At 37.8% G+C, this 19715-nt stretch overlaps 1 protein-coding gene across 1 annotated transcript in view; it reads left to right on the top strand.

The window, feature by feature from the left end:
* Positions 1 to 19715, top strand: part of AVEN (apoptosis and caspase activation inhibitor) — a 103795-nt gene that overhangs the window by 16112 nt on the left and 67968 nt on the right. The window contains exon 2 of the mRNA XM_065635077.1: positions 8060 to 8240. Coding sequence (XP_065491149.1) covers positions 8060 to 8240 — 181 coding nt within the window. The remainder of the gene's footprint in view (positions 1 to 8059; positions 8241 to 19715) is intronic.

Here is a 19715-nt window from a genome sequence, read left to right as displayed (position 1 = left end):
TTCATATAATCATTTCCACTGAATTAAAGAAAAAAATCCAGTTGATTTTGTGTTGGTGGAAATGTATTGGTTTGGCAAGTTTAGAAAATTAAAAGTCTCTTATCTATAGACAGCAGCTGGACAGGCTTCCCACGGGCTCTTTGCTCCCAGCATGGCTCAGCCGCGGGGAAGAGAGGCAAAGGACTTCTGTGGTTGGTTCTACAGCTTGTGGATTCTCTACTCAGTTTCCCAATTAGAGCAGAATGAGTGCTGAATTGATAATGATAATGTTCTCTCAATATACCCCATCAAAGATCCTTCAGTTTGCAGTTTTAATCTAAATAAGTAGAGCTAAATTTTAGCTGGCGGCTTTGTAGTTTGGAAAATCCTGTACCTAACGACTGAAGTCTTGAAATATGCAGTTTCCAAAATAAATACTTAATTGACAGGCTTTATCAAGTTTCTAAGTCTACTTCTAATGTTAGAAAATACAGCTTTTGAGATTTTCTTTATTTTATTTGTGAGTCAACAGTTTTCAAACTGGGTCTTTAAAAGCTGCAGAAAATACTTCAGTGGTGGGTAGTACAGGTCGATTTGTTCTGCTCCAGCAAGCCACCCACTTGAAGGACCACGCAGCTGATTGTATGCTGGCAGGTTACAGAGGTGTTTCTGAGATAGCAGTAGAAACTGAGCATCAGAACTTGGAGACTCTTTTCTAGTTCTTTGAAAGGAAAGATAGTCTGCCCTTTAAATCAGTAGTTACAAAGAAAATCACCAAGCTGTTTGCCTGTGGGGCTTTTTTTTTTTTCCCCCCTCCTGGCTCAGTGAGTCTAAAGGAGAGACTTGGCTCCTAATAGAAGCCATTGTTCCAATTCAGTGAGGCATAAGATTTGTACAAAATATGGTTATAGCTAGTGGAAATATTAATAATGATCTGTGAGAAAGATGAAGTATGACTTGTAGCCTCCTGGCACTTGATCATGTTATAACTTACTGAGTGCAAAAAATATTTTTAGAGGTGGTTTTTTTTTCCAGTTAAACAGTAATGAGAAGACAGTCTCATTCATTTGAAACTTTTAATCAGTTCCAATTATTTGCATCTCATAGCTAGAATAAGCAGGAACTTTGAAGCAAAATAATTTGATGGACAAGATTATTATATTTACTTCTTCATTGTTATAGTGGTCAGACTTGTGAATGTGATGTCTACTGAAAACAATTCAGTATAGATAAGCTAACAGCTCACAGTTTTTGACAGATGTTGCTGAGTATTATTACGAAATATTATTTTCTGTCTCTGAAAGAAGCTATAGTATCTTATGGTATCACTGCATTAGGAAAATCTTATTTTTCAGGGATATTTACAAATCTTTCACATACTTTTCTAAAATCTGGTTTAAGAGGACTAAATAAGAATAGTTTGGGGAATTGTATTCTACTCTTACTTCATACCGACCTTTTTATATTGTTCTCACTTGCTCTTTTTTTCTCTGTACAGAAATTGGTCATTAATATTCCTAGTTAGACAGAACAATGTGTTGCAATACTTAATGGGATTTTCCCAGATAGTGGAGTGTGTATATAATATACTGACAGACATGTTTACCTTGTGATTCACTATTGTTTTTTAAATTTATTTTATTTTTTTAAACTAAATTTGTGTCTGTCTATATCATTGTGAATTGCATATCAAATTCTGTCATTGAATTTCAGCCATCTGTCTAGGTAACTTCATGAAGGTAACATTCTGTATTCTTGTAGGTAAGGATATCTGGATTCTAAACATCTACAAACTTGCACCTAAAATTGCACTAGTACTTTTGTAAAAATAGCATTGATCTAAGAAATTAATTTAAAAATGACGTTCTGCTTTTGTTTGCCATAATTCAGAATATATATTCTGTTTTTCTTTAATATGTTATGCAGTTTGTATTTTAGAGAGCCCATTAAATTTCCACCATGATAACTCAGGTAATGTATTCCTTTGCCAGCTGTAGATTTAATGTTAATAAATCTAATTACTTACAAGACAGAGAAGAGGGACATATATCCAGAGGTTGTAATTAGGTAAATGTGGAAAATCAGAACAACTTTTTTGAAGATTGTTATACTATATATAACTATCACAAGGTATAAGCCTATCAGTCATTGTGATAGAGAAAATTAGTCTGTCAGGGGATTCTCCTGTACCTTTCTGGATTTCAGTTAAAAAAAAAAAGTGCATTTAATGAACACTGTTACAAAAAAAAAAAAAGAAAAAAAAAAAGATTGTGTTGTAGTCATATTGTGCTAAGATAATTCCTGGTATAATCTCATTGCTTCTGTTTGGTTATACCAGCAATAACTGTGAACCAGGAAATTAAAAGCAGGTATGTCTTTCCAAGAGCAATTTAAGTCATTAAAGTGTAACTGTAAGTCTCTCACATTTCCACTTATGTCTGCTTAGAGGAACCACTCAGAAGTTAATATCAGTCAAACTGCCTTACTTATTGTCACTCATACAAGCCTCTGTGTACAGACTTCTATTCTGTGAAACAATTTAAAGTGTAGAGATTGCAAACTGCTTTGTTGCTTAATTATGTGTGTTTTTTGACCCTCTGTGAGAATTTGACTGTGACAGATGCAGGAGGAGGAGAGGAGAAATTGTCTCTGCACAGGCACCTTACCATTTTAAATACAAAGGAGGAAAAAATATATATACTCCTTCATGATGCAGTTGATAACCTAGGTCAGATTCAACCCAAAGGATATTTTCATTTTGTCTTTCTAGCCTTTTCCCCAATGAGAAGAGAATTGGGATTGAGATGGATAAGCCTGAATGTCATCGCACTTGGACACAGCCTTACAGCAGTTTCGAAGCAGGGAAGAGGGAATCAGGACAGGAGTTTACTCAAGGAATTGGTGTGTGCTGGTGCTGGCTGGGGAAGCAGCCAATGTAGGGGGTAGGCAGTGGCTGTCACTGTCCATAAACATGCAAGCATCCACACATGGCAGTGGCTAACTATTAAGTGTCCCTAATAAGGAATGGAAAAGATTGAGGAAATGTGTATGTTTTTGAGAGGTGTTACATCCTAAACAGTAATACAGAAGTTACAGTAACAAAGGGGAAAAGCAGTCGATCAATATAATTGTAAAGAGTTTCTAAAGCTAAAATCTAAAGGTTATTGTATGATATTGGGAAGAAGGTGAAGAAGAAAAATAGCTATGCTCTAGCAGATTAACAAAAAAGCTCAAACTATGTTCTCATACATTCTGTAAACTGACATTCTCAGGAACAGAAATGGGAGAAATACTGCAAAATAAATGAGAACGGAGATCTAATAATGCATAATACCTACATAATGGGGAAGGGCAGTTGGCACAAAGAAAGGCAGGCTGAACATAAGTTGTTTCTATGTTCTTCCAGTCACTAGAATATTCTAAGTACTGCCAAAGATTAGACGTTTTAAACTTTTTGTACACAGTTAATAGAACTAAACAGGAAGTGGTCTGTAAGCCTTAACTCTTGTGGCTTCCTAAGGGTAATAAATACAGTCTTAGAAGGTAGAAAGTCTTAATGGAAGTGCTGACTTTTAATGCACTTCTAGTTTGTTTGGTTTTTTTTAAGGGCTGCGAGTTCAACAATTCTTGTTGAGTGTTTGCACACGTGTGTGTAACACACTGGGGCTGACTGCAATTATGGTGAAGAGTGGTTGAGTAATTGAAGGAGGATGTAAGAGGTCACTGTTGCACTTTCTGCATTGTGTGCTTCAGCCTTGGTTTGATCTAAACCACTCTGTGTTTCAGGGAAGTGCAGAGGATGACCCCAGGGGGAATTGCCTGTTCAGAGCAAGGTTTACTTCATTTTGACACCTTCATTCCTGAACTGTGTGCATGAGAAAAGTCAAACTGAAAGCCTTCTGCCTTATTTTTTTTCTCAATACCACACCCTCCCCAACCCTGTAGGCAAAATTAGTGTATAAAAGAGGATGTACTAAAATATTCTTCTGTGAGACTGTAGATTGGGGTCATGTGTGCTAAGCATTTTGCTTTCCTTCAGAAGGAAAGTGGAGTCATAGGCTCTCGTAAAGGATGAAAATACATTCCTTAGTGAAAGACCACAAATTGTGCAAGCTCCTCTGCAGGGCAGATCGGCTCTTTCACTGTTGTTTGAACGACTTTGATGAACTTCATGTTTAGGTGGAATATATTTTTTTTGTTCTTCTAATACGCAAAACAGTCTGAAGGTTTCCTGGTTTTGTTCAACTGTGCTTTTGCTTACTTTCCCCACTTTCAAAATTTCAATGCAATGTGCAAATGTTAATACATGTGATAATATCTGAAACAGAGGCACAGCAGATAAATTTTGTACCTCCTGTGGTATCATGGTGCATTATAGCACTGAGCAATAATGCGTAGATGTAGTTCAGTACTGTTTAAAGGCATAAGTTTTTGTCCTTACCTGAGTAATACTGTTTTAAAGGTTATATTTGAGTTGGCTTCTAGAATTTTATTTGAGGATGAGGCAGGAGGGAAGTTATTTTGTTTCATTACACACAGGACAGATGTTTGTTCTGTACTGGTTAAGACTCATTGCAGTAAGGTATGATGACAATGGTAGCAGCTTATAGTCAGCTGAATAGGCAGTTAAGAGGAAAGTAATGAAGATTTATGTTTATATGTTTCTGAGGTTGTTACTTTACATGGTAGCTGTCTCACATGAGATGGTAGAAGCAAATTATTTTCCAAAGCTTCACTGGTCAGAGGTTTTTTTATGTATTTGATAATTTTAATTGTGAAGATGCATCTTTAAGTTGCTTCAATGTTGAATATTCAAATGTGATTATTTATAGTTTTATCTTGTAGCACAGCAGTGCATCATGTAAAATTTTCTGTTAAATATTTATTGGAAATGTAAACAGGTTTGTGTTTGAAGTTTAGTGATTTCAAAAGTAAACCTCAGGATGGTACTTGGGGAACCAGGCTGCACAGCTGCTCCTAAAAATCCCGAGGATTTGCGGTTTATTTCTTAAGGTTAAGTTAACAATTTTACTTCTAAGAAATGAAATTTCTTTGAGGTGTGCTGTATAACACAGCTAATAACAGAATGTGAAAAAGAATTCAGTCCAGTTAAAGAGAAAACATTTGAATCCGTAGTAGTTTACTGGAAACTTGTTAAAATAAGAAGATAATACTCTTGTTTTTGTTGACGTCTGAAAGGAGTGAATCCTTTAAACAGGTCTATAGTAAGTAATTACGTATAATGTCATAGTCACCTAAGATGTTTCTGATCTTTTCTTAAAAACAAAGTACAACACAGATCTATCTGTGTAGCACTATCCTTGTTTTGATTTGTGAATTGTATTAGCTTGAAATTATTTTGGGCACTAAATTTCATGAGGTTTGCTGGATTATAGCAAATAATTCAATTTATAGGAGAAGAGAAATAAGTTGATTCTTATCTTGATGTAAGCAGATTTGCCTTTGTTCTGTGGAAACTGTAGCTCTGAATCAGTCCCCAGTAATACAAAGTTGTGACTTCATCCCCTTCTCATGCAAACCATTTGTCCACAACAAGCATTTTAGTGTATTTATCTGATGAACAGAAAGAATAGAGAATTTACCTAAAAATTGCACAGAACCAGTGAGAATGCACAGAATATTTACCTTTGTGCCAGCTGTTTGGCAACTGGGAGTATCTGGAGTTATCTGGAATATTGTGTCCAGTTCTGGGCCCCTCAGTTCAAGAAGGACAGGGAACTGCTGGAGAGAGTCCAGCGCAGGGCAACAAAGATGATGAAGGGAGTGGAGCATCTCCCTTTTGAGGAAAGGCTGAGGGAGCTGGGTCTCTTTAGCTTGGAGAAGAGGAGACTGAGGGGTGACCTCATTAATGTTTATAAATATGTAAAGGGTGAGTGTCAGGAGGATGGAGCCAGACTCTTCTCGGTGACAACCAATGGTAAGACAAGGGGTAATGGGTTCAAGCTGGAACACAAGAGGTTCCACTTAAATGTGAGAAGAAACTTCTTCTCAGTGAGGGTGACAGAGCACTGGAACAGGCTGCCCAGGGAGGTTGTGGAGTCTCCTTCTCTGGAGACATTCAAAACCCACCTGGACACATTCCTGTGTAACCTCATCTAGGTGTTCCTGCTCTGGCAGAGGGATTGGACTAGATGATCTTTTGAGGTCCCTTCCAATCCCTAACATTCTGTGATTCTGTGATTTGTATAATTATGACAGCTTTTAATCTTTTTAAGCTCTTTGATTATTTTACCATTCCTTCATGCTGTTCCTAACCAGATCACTCCAATAAACAGTGCTGAAAGAAGCTTGTTTGTGAAGATTGATGGATTATTTTTCTTGGGAAATCATTATTCTAGTTCTGATTTTGCTACTTGTATGATATGCTGGGCAGTCCTTTTTAAGACATCAAACATGGGAGAATCTGAATTCTCACAATAGCGTTTGAAGATGCTTTGCCTTTCAGTGGACATTTGTGTAAGAGCCATAAAACAGGCTTTACTGCTACTTTGGGTAATTTTTATTATATTTTCAGAACTAAAGAGTAGTAATGCTCCAGTGTCCACTAACTGCTACTTCCTACTTTTTTGTTTGTGTCGGTCTTCTTTTTATCATGATGTACTTGCATATAAATACAGTATTTGGAGTGCAACAGGGGTGTTATTTGGTATTGCTAGACATTTTTCTGTTGTGTAATTGGATGCTAAAGGAACATGAAAATCTGTTTGTCCTTGTCTAGCTGAGTCAAAATGTAACTACAAAATTTTCTATAGAGTAGTTAAGCCTTCTTCATGATGGGTTTCTAAAATCAATCTAAAACGTGTTGCATTGCTCTGTCCTTTCTTGAGCTATGAAACTCAACTCATTGATTATAAATCAAATTAATGAAGTGATGGTGGTTTGTTCCTGATAGTGGCTTTGTGCACTTATTTCTACCAGGTTGTATGTGCATAAAGAAACCCTAATGTAGTTTTAGAAACACAGTAACTACTAGAGATTTTAGTAATCTTTCTGCGTAAGATGTTGCAGCTCTTCACTTACAAGGGCTTTTTTAAAACATAAATAATCGTTCTTCACATTTATTTCAGGATTGCATTTGGTTTAAACTATCAAAGCCAAGGTCCGTCTTAAAGCCAGTGTCTGATTGTGGGCTGTAAGGGTGTTGTGGCTTATGGATATATAGTGACTTGCACAGAACTGTTCTGGTTGCTCTTAGTTCTCTTTCCTGTTGAGTGCTCCTTCCTCCAGGAGGCAAATCTTTATGTTTGTGAGCTGAGAGTCATTCCAGTTGAACCCCAGTCTCTGGGAGAGGAGACCTCTGGTGATAAAGAGGATTCAAGCTAGGGGAGTGTTTTCCATGGCTGTTGAGTGCTTGTGGCAAATGCCTGTTTTTCTTGCATCTTAAGGTGACGCTGCAAGGAGTTCTCCTTTTGACAGTAAAGCTTTTTAACAGTTTGGGCTAGTAGACTGGCTGCCAGCAGTCTATTTAATTTTTCCATGTGTATTTCCATAAAATGTCTTTCACGAAGGAAATTAATTTGGTGAATTATTCCAAATTACTTGACTTAAGAGCCTGCAGTTGGTTACAATGGAAATTCTTACACAGATCATCCTTTCTGGATGTTTTTCTGCAGTATTTGTTATGTTATTTTTTTCCTGTTCTGCTCTACAAATGTCAGTTCTTTCAGTTATCATCTATATCACTGCAACACTCGGACAGAGATACTGTGATTAAATTCTTAGTTCTACTCCCTATGCATTGCTCTCAGTTTCAGGAAGGAAGATACTCATTATGGGCCTCTAGATGAGGAGGGAAACTAGTGGAACTTGCATCAGCGATACTGCTTGGCCCCTGTAAGAACTGAGGCTTCTCCAGGTCCTTTTAATTATACTATTGATGAATTACATACAGCTTAGGAAGATGGTAGGACCTGATCTAAAGGTTTGATGGGGATCTGGGCTAATTTGTCTTTTGGGTGTTAATTCTGTGGTTGGAGTTTGTTTATATGAATGACTATTTAAATAAAGAACAAAATGCTATTGAGTCGCAATGGCTTAACTGTCCATTTACATGTCACAGGTAGAGGAGGATGATGATACTGAATCACGAGAGGAAGAAGAGAAGGAAGAACAGAAAAGCTATTCAAGGAGAAAGATTTTTTCCAACTGGAGCCGCTATGAGGATACAGAAAAAGAGGAACAGAGTGAACATGGGGAATCACAGAGAGGAACAGACTTCAGTGTTTTGCTTAGCTCAGCAGGTAAGCATTTTCTACTCTATAGATAGTTTTTTAGTTTTGCCTTTTGAAACATTATTACTTTTCTGGCTGTTGTCCTTGACAATGAAACAGGACCCTAGAATACAATTCCTGTCTGCCATTGATGTGTTTAGGAGTGTTCAAAGTTTCCATGGGAGCAGCCTTATAGCAAACAGGCTGCACCAAGCCGTGGCAGATGGGGAGTGAAAGAGTGTGTGCAGCATCCAGTTACTCTGAGCCTATTCTTGCTGACAATTAATTTCATGCCAATCTTGGGCATTGGGTTGCTTTCTAGAAAACAAAAAAGGCTGCTAGTATGACTAAACACAGCAAAGCAGTCAAGCAGCTGTTTGCTGTTGTTCGTTTTGACAAAGATTGGTAATCAGCACTGTGCAGATGTGTACATAAATAGCAAGTGTTACCTTGAAAATAAAGATCGGTTGTTTTCCCCTTTTTAAAGGAGTAATAGAAGGAGGAGGTGTAGGGACAGGCTGTAATAGATCTTTTTTTTTTTTTTTTTTTTTTGGCTATACATAAATAGTATGGGCAGTTGTACAAAAACAAGTTACCTAAAATTATTTTAGAAACTCTTGATGTGCTGTTATGTTGGAATGCCATTTAGTAAAAAGCTGCAAACAATGTATTATGAGGGTTTTTTTGAGCAACTTGGAAGCTCTGAAATCTCTTACATCTAAATAATCGTTTTTTTTCAGCCACAGCGTGAATGGGTAAATTAGAAATGATCTACAGTAAAGAAACAAGACCAGAGCTTGCTTTCTCTGTGGCAGAATCAATTTCTGAAGTTGAGTTTTGCATCAACATTGCAGAATTGGACCTAAATTGCCAGTTTTAGTCATAGGATCATGAGATGTGTATTGAATTCTCTGAATGGTGTGTTGCATGGGAAAGCCTGGTGGAGTCAAGATGCCTGATATGGACCTCAGAGCTGGACTGGTAACATAGCCTGGGGAACAAAGTAGATGTCACAACTCAAAACCTTTTCAATCGAGATACCTACCCTGAGCTGCATGTTGCCATGGTTCAGCTTTTTAAAACAAACTTTAATGTCTCTAACTTTATACTTAGCCTTCAGAGTGTCTTTAAAATGTTCTGATGAATAGTACTTTCGAAATGAGAATATAAGGAAATACTAAGTATTTCTACTAATTTCTTAGGTTATACTCCAATACATTTTCTACCAACTTATTTATTTTACTCTGTAGATTCTTTTAATGCCTAAAATTGAAATCTTCTTAGTGTTCTTACTAGTTATTAATTCTAAATATTTCATTTAAAGAGTGCTTCTCTTTATTTTTAGGATACGTTGTGACTGTTTTTGAGATTAAAATATATTGATAAGAAAAGGAATGAAATTAAGTACTTTGTTTCAGAGGAAGAAAATAGTTCCTTCTGAGCAGTAATGCAGGTTTCTTGGAGTCACATAAAAAAGCAGCGTGTGCCGGGGGGTTTCTTTGTGTAATTTCTTTGGCTGATGTGCGAAAACCGAGAATGCAATCGTCTTTAATTCTAGTGGTCTGAGAAGAAGCTTGCTTTCATCTCTGCTTTATTTGATCATTTTGACTTTTGTTAGTATATTGCTGTTCAACCTTCTGTAGTTGTACCATAGATCCAATTCAGTTGCAGCAAGCAGGGGAGCACTGGAGAGGGAATGGAGTTAAAGTGCCATTTTTCAGGAATGCAAAAGCTTAGAAAGGTCTTGCAATTTACTATTAATACACGACAACGTAATTAATGCAGCCAGTTAAGAATCCGTTGGCAAAAACTCAGATTAAAAACCTCTTCTCCTATATAACATTTCGGTTCCATAATACTGAATGCAAGGTCTTAAAGAGACTGCAATCCTTCAAGAAATAACTTGGATTTATTCCCAGAGAATATCCTGTTAATTGAGTGAGATAGGGTAAAAAACCAGTTTGGGATACTGTAGTAATAAAGACAGAATTAATGCAAGTAGACAAACTTAAAAGGAGGAATTTGTTTAATATTTTGTAAATGTGCTTCTGCATGTAATTTGTTGGTTAAAATCAACCAAAAAATAGCAAAATGAGAAGACTAATAATCTGTGATATATGTGCCATGTTGATAATTAGCAGGATTTGAGCTTTTAGATCTAGTTAGTGCATGAATGTTACTGTTGCTTGAATTCAGAAAGTAACAGAGTTATGGGTTGTTATACTTTGTTTTTTCAGCAGTAGAGAACAATGCGATAGTTTTCCCAGAGAGGGAGGAAGAGGTTTGCATATATTTGCGGAGGATGATGAGTCTTTAGGGTATTTTATTTTACTTTTTTCAATAGCTTCTGAAGACACACTCTTTTTTTCAGTTTTTTGCCTATACTTCCAGCTTGTCCCTGCCTCAAGCCAGTCTCCAGTGCAACACTGATTCTGTCTTTTCAATCAAGTATTTAGGCCTGACTGGTCCCAGACTGTCTCTGACTGCACCTTTCTCTCTGCTGTCAGCCTTTGCCTGCCTACTACTGCTTCTCACTCTCCCTTGCTTCTGTTGATTTTTCTTCTTGTCTGTGTTTCTGATTCCTGGTGGTGGCTTTTTCTCAGCCTTTTGTTGTGAGCCAGCTCCCTTTCACATATATTCACTAGAATCCAGCTCTGTCAGGTATATTCTGTCCCTTGCTCTACCCAGTCTTGGTGATCCCCAGTTCCAACTTGTTCTGCCTGAGATTGCTCATTTGGCTTAATTTTTCTCTCATTGACTACTACATCTTCTTCTTACATTTCTCTTGGTTTCTTTCCTTTATTCTTTCAAGCTTCCAGTTCTAGTCTTCACTGCAAGCTGTTTTCTCCATCTTCCCTCCACATGCTCTGTTGGTATACCCGAAATCCTACGCAGTTACCCAACAATATGGAGTGACAGGCCGCTGTTTTCAACTATGATAGGGATATTGGCATAGGTAAGGTTGCAGAAATATGCAAGATGGCACTTTTCAATTCAGTGTTGTACCTAATGCCTGTTAAATGAGATTTCTCTTGTAGTGAAAATCTGGCTCTTCACTTGTGAACAGAGGTTAGAGGATGCTTAATTCGGTTGTCTTGCACATTGAGATGACGTACAGAAGGTCACTGAGGATGGACTGTTTGATGTTTGGTTGTTAAATGCCTGCAGATGTTGCCAAAAAATACATACAAACTCTGATTTCTAGAAGCTTGTAGCTTGGCTAAGTCAGGTCAGATTTTTCACAAAATGAGGAGAGTGTATCTCTCATACAAAAACATTGTCCAGCCTGATTGGAAGTTACTGATTCAGGGAAGGGAAGTGGTTACAGTTTTTCAAAGGAAGAGCTTCCCAGGGCTTTTTTTCCCCAAGTGTTTTCATGGTAAAAAAATGTTCCAGCTATTCTCTGACTTTTTTTTAAAAGGTGATAGTGAGGGGAGAGTGAGGAAAAACTACCTGAAGCAGACAATTGACATGGAAAATTTCAGACTGAATACTTAAAAAAGCGGCTGAAAATAGTCTTAAGTAAGAACTGCCAGGTGCCTTTGATAACAACTGATGTCACTAGCCTGACAGAGCTTAGGGCTTATTATGTTTTTGAGCAAAGTAGGGTGATAACTTTGGTTTTTAAGTCTGTTTCTTTCCTTTTTTTTTTTTTTTTTTTTTTTTTAAATTAACCTTGAGTACAGCAAAGCAAACTTTTCTGTATTACTTTTGATATCTAGCTGATGTAAACTACAAGTCCATTGGGAAGCCTTCAGGGAATATGTCTTGAATCAATTTAGTAAAAATGCTGTTGAAGCGTAAAGAACAAGAGAAGTGGAAATGATAGGATAACCTTACTTCGCTAGAAGAATCTTGCCATGTTTGAAGAGCTGTCCTCTTTTTTTTGACTGATGGGGGTTAAGTGTCCCAAAATAGATTTTAGTCTTTTTTGGCTGTGAATGGATGCTTTCGGTTTAAAAATATGTTTTTAAAATCTCATTACAGAGCTGATCAAAATGTATCCAGGGACCTGATCACTTTCCTTTAAACATGGTAGGCATTACCAGTACAGCAGCCAAAAGCTGCCAACATACGTGCCTTGATAACAGTGCGCTGAATTGCAGGATCTGATGATTATCAAGACTAAAAAATATAATTTTGAACATGAATTTTATCTCATTTGGTTTTTTTTGGCTATGGCTGAATAATTCTGATGGCCTTAAAGAGTAAGAAAGAAATGCTGTGTAGTTCAAACAAAGCTGGCAGAATGATCTTGATATTGTAAGAATACATACAATTTCTGTAGGTACCTAGCGCTTGAATGCAACAAGAAATGTGGAATAAAAATCAAAAGAGCGGTCACTGAAGCATAATAGTAATGAACAGTTAGTATAGGAATTGTGAGGTAGCAGTTAGTTTCTGTTCCCTAAAACCTGTTGTTTTGGATTTTTAACATCTTGCTTTTGGTCCTCTCTGTTTAATTTTGAGGCATCTATTGCAATGCATTGCCTCACTTTTGTCACTTTCATGGTCAATACATACATGAGAATTAGCAATATACAGAAGACCATTGGCTGACTTGGAAAAGCTGAAGAGATAAACTTGTGGAACAAGGCTTGTTTTAAAAATAGGTCTTCCTTCCGCTTTTCTATCTCAAGTATATACTGTCAGAGAATTGGAAAAAAGAAATGAGTGAAGAGTAAAAGAGTTTTTCTTATTTTCGATACTAATTCTGCTCAGATAAAAAGAATGGCAATATCAGGACATGGTTCAGATGCTAAAAAAGAATCCTTTGAATGCTGAAATTCAGTTTTCTTTACAGAACTGTCTAAGTCATTGTTCATTTGGATTACTGTATATATCAGGGGTACCACTTTCCAGTGGTATTTGATTGCCATCTTCTACTACTTTTTGTTTTGTATGCCTGTTCTATGAAATTATTTATGTCCATATGTCTCCATAGAACTCTCTTTCTGTATCTGTTGCTTGTAATGTTGAAATATATAGACTAACAAATAATTGTTGTTTATTGGCTCCGAAAACATTATTGCTCTGTGCAAAAAATAGTGAAAAGTGTTTTTTAATTCTTTTTTGCTTGTCTTTTTGTTTATGTATGGAACAGATGTGATTTCAGCTAGTGCATCTTATTTGGTCAGAAATTCAACAGATGCAAAACTTCATGTCCTTGCTGTTCACCAGGTGACATGAGCTCTGTGCAAAAAATAGAGGTATTAGTTACTACTTATTATTTATCAACTCCTTTAAGATATTAGGACCATGTTACTTGTCTTGAAAGATTACACTGTTAAAACTTAGGTTTGGTAATAGGTCACTTGAATATTCCCAGTATATGCGCTCCTGAAATAGTTTAGGGCATGTGCTTTCTTACATCTTTCCCCATGTTCTCCTTATTTTGCTGCCTCATTCCCTAAATGTTCTCTGAGCTTCCTTGACATGCTCTCCTCTCCCACTTTTTCTTCTAGCCTTGTTCCAGCACATCAGAACTTTCCTTTGTGATGGTTGCATGGTAGATACCTTTTCTCATCTGTGGAAACTCTTTATCCAAGTGGTCTCATTTCCATTTTCAGTTTTCACTCATGGCAGTTATGCCCTGGGCAGTCTGCAGCTTTGGACTTGTTTATAAACCTGACAGATGCTGCTGTTTTATATACCTGTAGGTATCTGAAATCAAGAAAAATGCAGCCTCTCCTGTTCTCCCGCTTTCCTCTTTAGCCAAAGTAACTTTCCCAAACAAACCGGAAAAAAAAAAAACAACCCTTCCACAGTAAAGTTTTGCAGTAAAATCACAGGAATTGGCACCAGTGAAAGCTGGTTCTCCATCTGCTCAGTGCTTCCTCTTGAACTGTTCCTAACATTACAGAAATTCATCTTTTTTTGTTCTAATCGGACAAGCTGTCCTTTTTTTTTTTTTGGGCTGCACTAAAAATAGGAAGTGCCAGATTTAAAGTATTAATTACATTTTCTTGATAAATGTATTTTCCTGTAATAGGTAATCTGTACCCATTAAATATGCTTTCATATCTGTGCCTTTTTAACCTCCTAAGTTTTGTCTAAAATGTAACCAGAACTGTATAATTGAATCATAGAATCATTTCAGTTGGAAGAGACCCTCAGGATCATCGAATCCAACCATAACCTAACTCTAGCACTAAATCATGTCCCTAAGAACCTCATCTAAATGTCTTTTAAACACCTCCAGGGATGGTGACTCCACCACTTCCCTGCGCAGCCTGTTTCAATGCTTGTCAACCCTTTCCATGAATAAATTTTTCCTAATATCCAATCTGAACCTTCCCTGGCACAACTTGAGGCCATTTCCTCTTGTCCTATCACTTGCTACTTGGGAGAAGAGACCAACACCCTCCATGCTACAGCTTCCTTTCAGGTAGTTGTAGGCAGTGATAAAGTCTCCCCTCAGCCTCCTTTTGTCTGGCTAAACAGCCCCAGTTCCCTCAGCTGTTCCTCATCAGGCTTGTGCTCCAGACCCCTCACCAGCTTCATTGCCCTCTGTACTCTCTCCAGCACCTCAGTGTCTTTCTGGTATTGAGGGGCCCAAAACTGAACACAGGATTCAAGGTGCGGCCTCACCAGTGCCGAGTACAGTGGCACAATTACTTCTCTAGTCCTGCTGGCCACACTATTGCTGATACAAGCCAGGATGCTGTTGGCCCTTTTGGCCACCTGGGCACACTGCTGGCTCATGTTCAGCTGGCTGTCAATCAACACCCCCAGATCCCTCTCTGCCAGGCAGATTTCCAACCACTCTTCCCTGAGTCTGTAGCACTGCCCGGGGTTGTTGTGACCCAAGTGCAGGACCCGGCACTTGGCCTTGTTGAACCTCATACAATTGGCCTCAGCCCAACGATCCAGCCAGTCCAGATCCCTCTGTATGGCCTTCCTACCCTCCAGCAGATCAACATTCCCACCCAACTTGGTGTCATCTGCAAACTTACTGAGGGTGCACTTGATCCCCTCATCCAGATCGTCGATAAAGAGATTAAACAGAACTGGCCCCAACACTGAGCCCTGGGGAACACCACTCATGACCGGCCGCCAACTGGATTTGGGTCCGTTCACCACAACTCTTTGGGCCGGGCCATCTATCCAGTTCTTTATCCATCGTAGAATACACCCATCCAGGCCATGAGCTGCCAGCTTCTCCACGAGAATTCTGTGGGATGTGGTGTCAAAGGCTTTACTGAAGTCTAAGTACACAACATAGCCTTTCCCTCATCTACTAGGTGGGTCACTTTGTCATAGAAGGAGATCAGGTTGGTCAAACAGGACCTGCCTTTCATAAACCCATGTTGACTGGGCCTGATCGCTTGGTTTTCTTGTATGTACCATGTGATGTATAGAAAAATAATATGATTCCATTACTTGAATGCATATACATGTAGGATAACATTTCTTATTTTCATTTTAACATTCTGATATCTTAAAACTATGTGACCATATGTGTCAGTGATAATACTACAAAACTAATGGTAAGCAATAAAAGAAAAATCTGTAAGGTTTCAATGTCTCAGAGATTTGTGTGCTTTATGATTTAGAATTGAATAAAGTAAGATTCACAGACTAAAGGGGTTAAATTTTCTTCCCATTAAAATCAGTGTGGTAAGCTTTTTCCCATTCTTTTAATTTTTCACACCTTGATTGCACTCATTTATTTGTTAAGTTCCAGATTTCTGCATCTAAAAGTTTTCTGACCAATGTCCTTCTCTAATCCTGGGCCTAAATCTTTTGCTGCTACTAAGTATTGATGGTATTTCTGCTGAATTGTGTTTAATTATGTTTTGGTTATGCAATCACCAATCAGTAAGTTTAAATGTGGAACAATTTGTCCTTATTCCTGTCTTGCTGTTGTCATGTCCACTGCTTGAATTTGTAGGCTTGAGAGCTAGATAAAAATGTCTACTCATCTGATTCACTGTTTCTCTTGTTTAATTACATCCTTTGTTTTTATAATACCCCTAAAACCAGTTCTACCTGACTAGGCCTCATGTTGGTCGTCATGGTTTGTGCTACATCATCATCTCTGACTTTCCTGCCAGTGAAATCCCCTAAGCAAAAATGTTTTACTCTGGTGCTTGTACTCAGACAGTACATTTAGTATTCCAGTCTTCATTTTCAAAATTCAGTATGTTCACTCCATTCCTGCTCCCTTTCTCCCATTTCTACTTCTTTTTACTTATTTTCTGCCTTTCCCACTTCGTTCAGATTTTCCTTTTACTCCATGAACTTTCTGATTTTCCTTTTTGCTGTATATTACTTTTGATTGATTTTAATATTTTCTTTTGGATGCCTTTTCACACTTCTGATTCTGAACGACTGTTAAATCACCTGAATTAGACTGTAAAGATTTTTAGAGCAGGGTCCTAAACTGTTGTTAAATCACCTGATTTAGACTGTAAGGTTTTTAGAGCAGGGATTTTCTTTTGCTTGCCCACAAAGTATAGGTTCTTTTGCAATAATGACGTTAGTAGCTATTACTTCTATGATAATATTAAAAGATGTTGATTGATTTGGAGGAGCTATGTTTGCTTTAATTGTAATACTTTTGTTCCATCTCTTAACAGCCTACATCAGGGAAAGAAATAAAAAATAGAAATAGAAATTTTGTAAATTTCTATAAAACCAGAATTTTTTATTGTGGTAAGGATGATAAAAGTATCAGGTGTAGTGGATTGGTTTAATTGCAGAAAGCAGACTTTTTACTGTTCTCTTTCTCCTAAGGATAAATTTATACCTTAGTTTCCAAACGAAATAACTGTGGTAGGAATGTTCCCTTGTTCATTGATGGATGCTCCAAAGCAGTGTTGTGATCAGACTGCGCGTGAACCACCATCAGAAGAGACTGAAAGATCCGTTCTTCTAGCAAGAGTCTCAGAAACGTGTTTGCAGGGAGCAATGCTGTTTCTAAACACTGGTTTTGCAGTGAAAGAAGGGCTGTGAAGCACGCAGTGCTCTGAAGGACACAGAGTACCTATTTCGTCCTTAATCTCAGCTGCACCTCTTCTTTTCTTCTTATCCCCTTTGTGGTCTTGAAATTCCTCCTCACGTTTGCTACTGACGGCTTGTGCTCTCCTTGTCTTTCTCCTTTTAATGCTGAGTCACACCTGTTCATTTTGCCGTTGTCCTTGCCCTGATCTCATCCTGTTGGTCAGAGTTCCCAGTTCTTACATCCAGCTTCTGTGCTTTCTCTTGATCCTTTCCCTATCCCGTATTTTTGTACCTGTCCAAATAATGTGTTGGCTCCTCATCTGCTTTGTGTTTTCTTCCCTGTTGTTTGCTCTCCACTCTCCTGGGAGCGGCGTATTTGGCATTTCTGACTGTTGTATAGGAAGATGGCTCTTCTAAGCACTTAAAGGATTTTTTTTTTTTCTTCCCCCAAAGAGCTTATTTTTTGTCTAGATTTGGATAATTTTCTTGAAGAATGTCAAAGGCATATTGAGCCTTGCCAAAGTCTTTGTTTCAAAACAAGAGTTGTCTTAATTGTCTGTTCTACACTCAGGGGAACTCTTCTGTCCTGTTGTCGTGCTTTCTTGCAAACCAAACCCTCTGCATGTATAAAATTGTGAACTAGAAATGCTTTTAATAAAAATCATGTTTGAGGGACAGAATAGGGTGGGAGTGAGGAGGAATTATCTTTTCTTTGGTTCTGACTCATTTTCAACCTTTACTGGAATGTGAATCAGATGACCTTCCTTTGATGGTACACACTCATCATCTCAGTTTATAAAGCGTGGTATTTCTGAATCTGCTGCAGATAATTTGGGTTTTGAAACTGATCATACTCTCTCTGTTTCTTTTTAAGCTCTTGGTTGAAAACAGCCTGTGATAATGTGGTATTTTTTTCTTGAATATGTGCATGTGCTTCAACATGCAGAAAATGTGTCACTGTAGAGTGTGTATCAGCTAGCTGCAAAATGTAAGCGGGCAACGTGGAAGACTTAATTCAAGATGGGAATGTTTTAATAGGATGATATCATTCTACTGATTTTTTTTTTTTTTTTTTTTTTTGTTGTGTCATAAAACTTATGTGTCATAAAGCCTATTTGCAGATACTTATAGCAAAGAAATTTTCATTTGAGACACTTGGTTAACTTTGTGCTGGGAAAATGCTGGCAAAATGGAGATATTGGAAAGCTTAGTATTTTAAATTGACAGTTCAGTGGTAACAAGAGGTAAACTGGGTTAGGTTTTTCTGAGTAAATAAAGTGCTAGAGGTTCAAGAGTACTAGTCCTGGAGAGAAAGTCTATACAATTTGTACTCTTTCAGGAAAAGATACACTGTTTGCCGTCTTCATCATTGCCTTTCTGATGCCCAAGCAAGTGTAGCAAAGTGGTTATAGTGAAAAACAGCACTTGTACCCTGACTTCTGAACTGGAGGATGCTTGTTAGAGTTACTTTTTTCCCCGTAGGTATACTTTAGGTTTCTGAAGTTGTTAGAAGAGTTCTGCACAACAGATGACAAATGTTGATTGGCTTTTGTAACATAAAATTTGCTTTGGGCTAGGCCACTTCTTGACTGAAACGCTTAGACACAGAAATAAGAGTGGCGCTGGCAAGACAGAAGTTATGCTGAACTGAAGAAGTAAACAGCCTTCCAAGGCAAAGAATGGTCAGAAAAGATGTTTTGAATTTCTCATGTAGATATATTTCTTAATGTATGTTGCTACCCTGTCTGACCAACTGGAAGACAGACTTGTTCGGAAGGCCAGTAACGACATCTCCCCTGACTATTTTGCTGTCTGCACAGGCCTTTGTGGTGATGTGTCTATGGGCCCAGGGGTGCGTGGGAACTATTAGTTTGAAAAAGACTGACTGACTTGAGACAGTTTACCCAGCCCAATAATTATAGGTCAGTCTAAAGACATCTTTACTGTCTTTTGTTCATTATCTAGGTTTTCCACATAATACTACACTTCATTTTGGAGTATGAGTCATCCATCAACCTCAAAAAAAAAAATCTGAAATGAAGGTCCTCATAGTCTGGGACCTTCAGCATTGCCAACTGTCACAGGACTCTGCACGATACTTCAGAGACTACTATCTTGATCAGTCATCTGAAAAATCAACAAAGCCTGCTCCTTCTCACCTTCTGTTGCACACAGGGAACAAGTTATAGGTGCTGGTTAATTATTCCAGAAATCTTTCTTACGGCCTGGAGCATTCATTCTCTCTCTGTTCATTCTCTCTCTGTCTCTCTCTTCTGTTTTAGACATGGTTAAGTTTTGTACACTTTCCTTTTATCTTCTTATCTTGAAATGCATGCTTTTCATTTTAAGAAAAACAATATATCTGCTGCGCCTTTCAGATGCCCTTTTCAGGACTGCATTACCCCTAGGGCAAAAACTGACAAGGAATTCTATCCAGCACTTACTGGTGGTTTTAATCTGTGTTTGAAAAAGACATGGTGCCACTGGCACAAAAATGAGATTGGAAGGTGTTTGCATGTTCCCTTTCATTTTATAGTGTCACCTGTCACTTTGAATGGG

The sequence above is a fragment of the Caloenas nicobarica genome, chromosome 5 (genome assembly GCF_036013445.1).
Source record: "Caloenas nicobarica isolate bCalNic1 chromosome 5, bCalNic1.hap1, whole genome shotgun sequence".
NCBI classification, from domain to species: Eukaryota; Metazoa; Chordata; class Aves; order Columbiformes; family Columbidae; genus Caloenas; species Caloenas nicobarica.
This window is presented reverse-complemented; position numbering and strand designations above follow the sequence as displayed.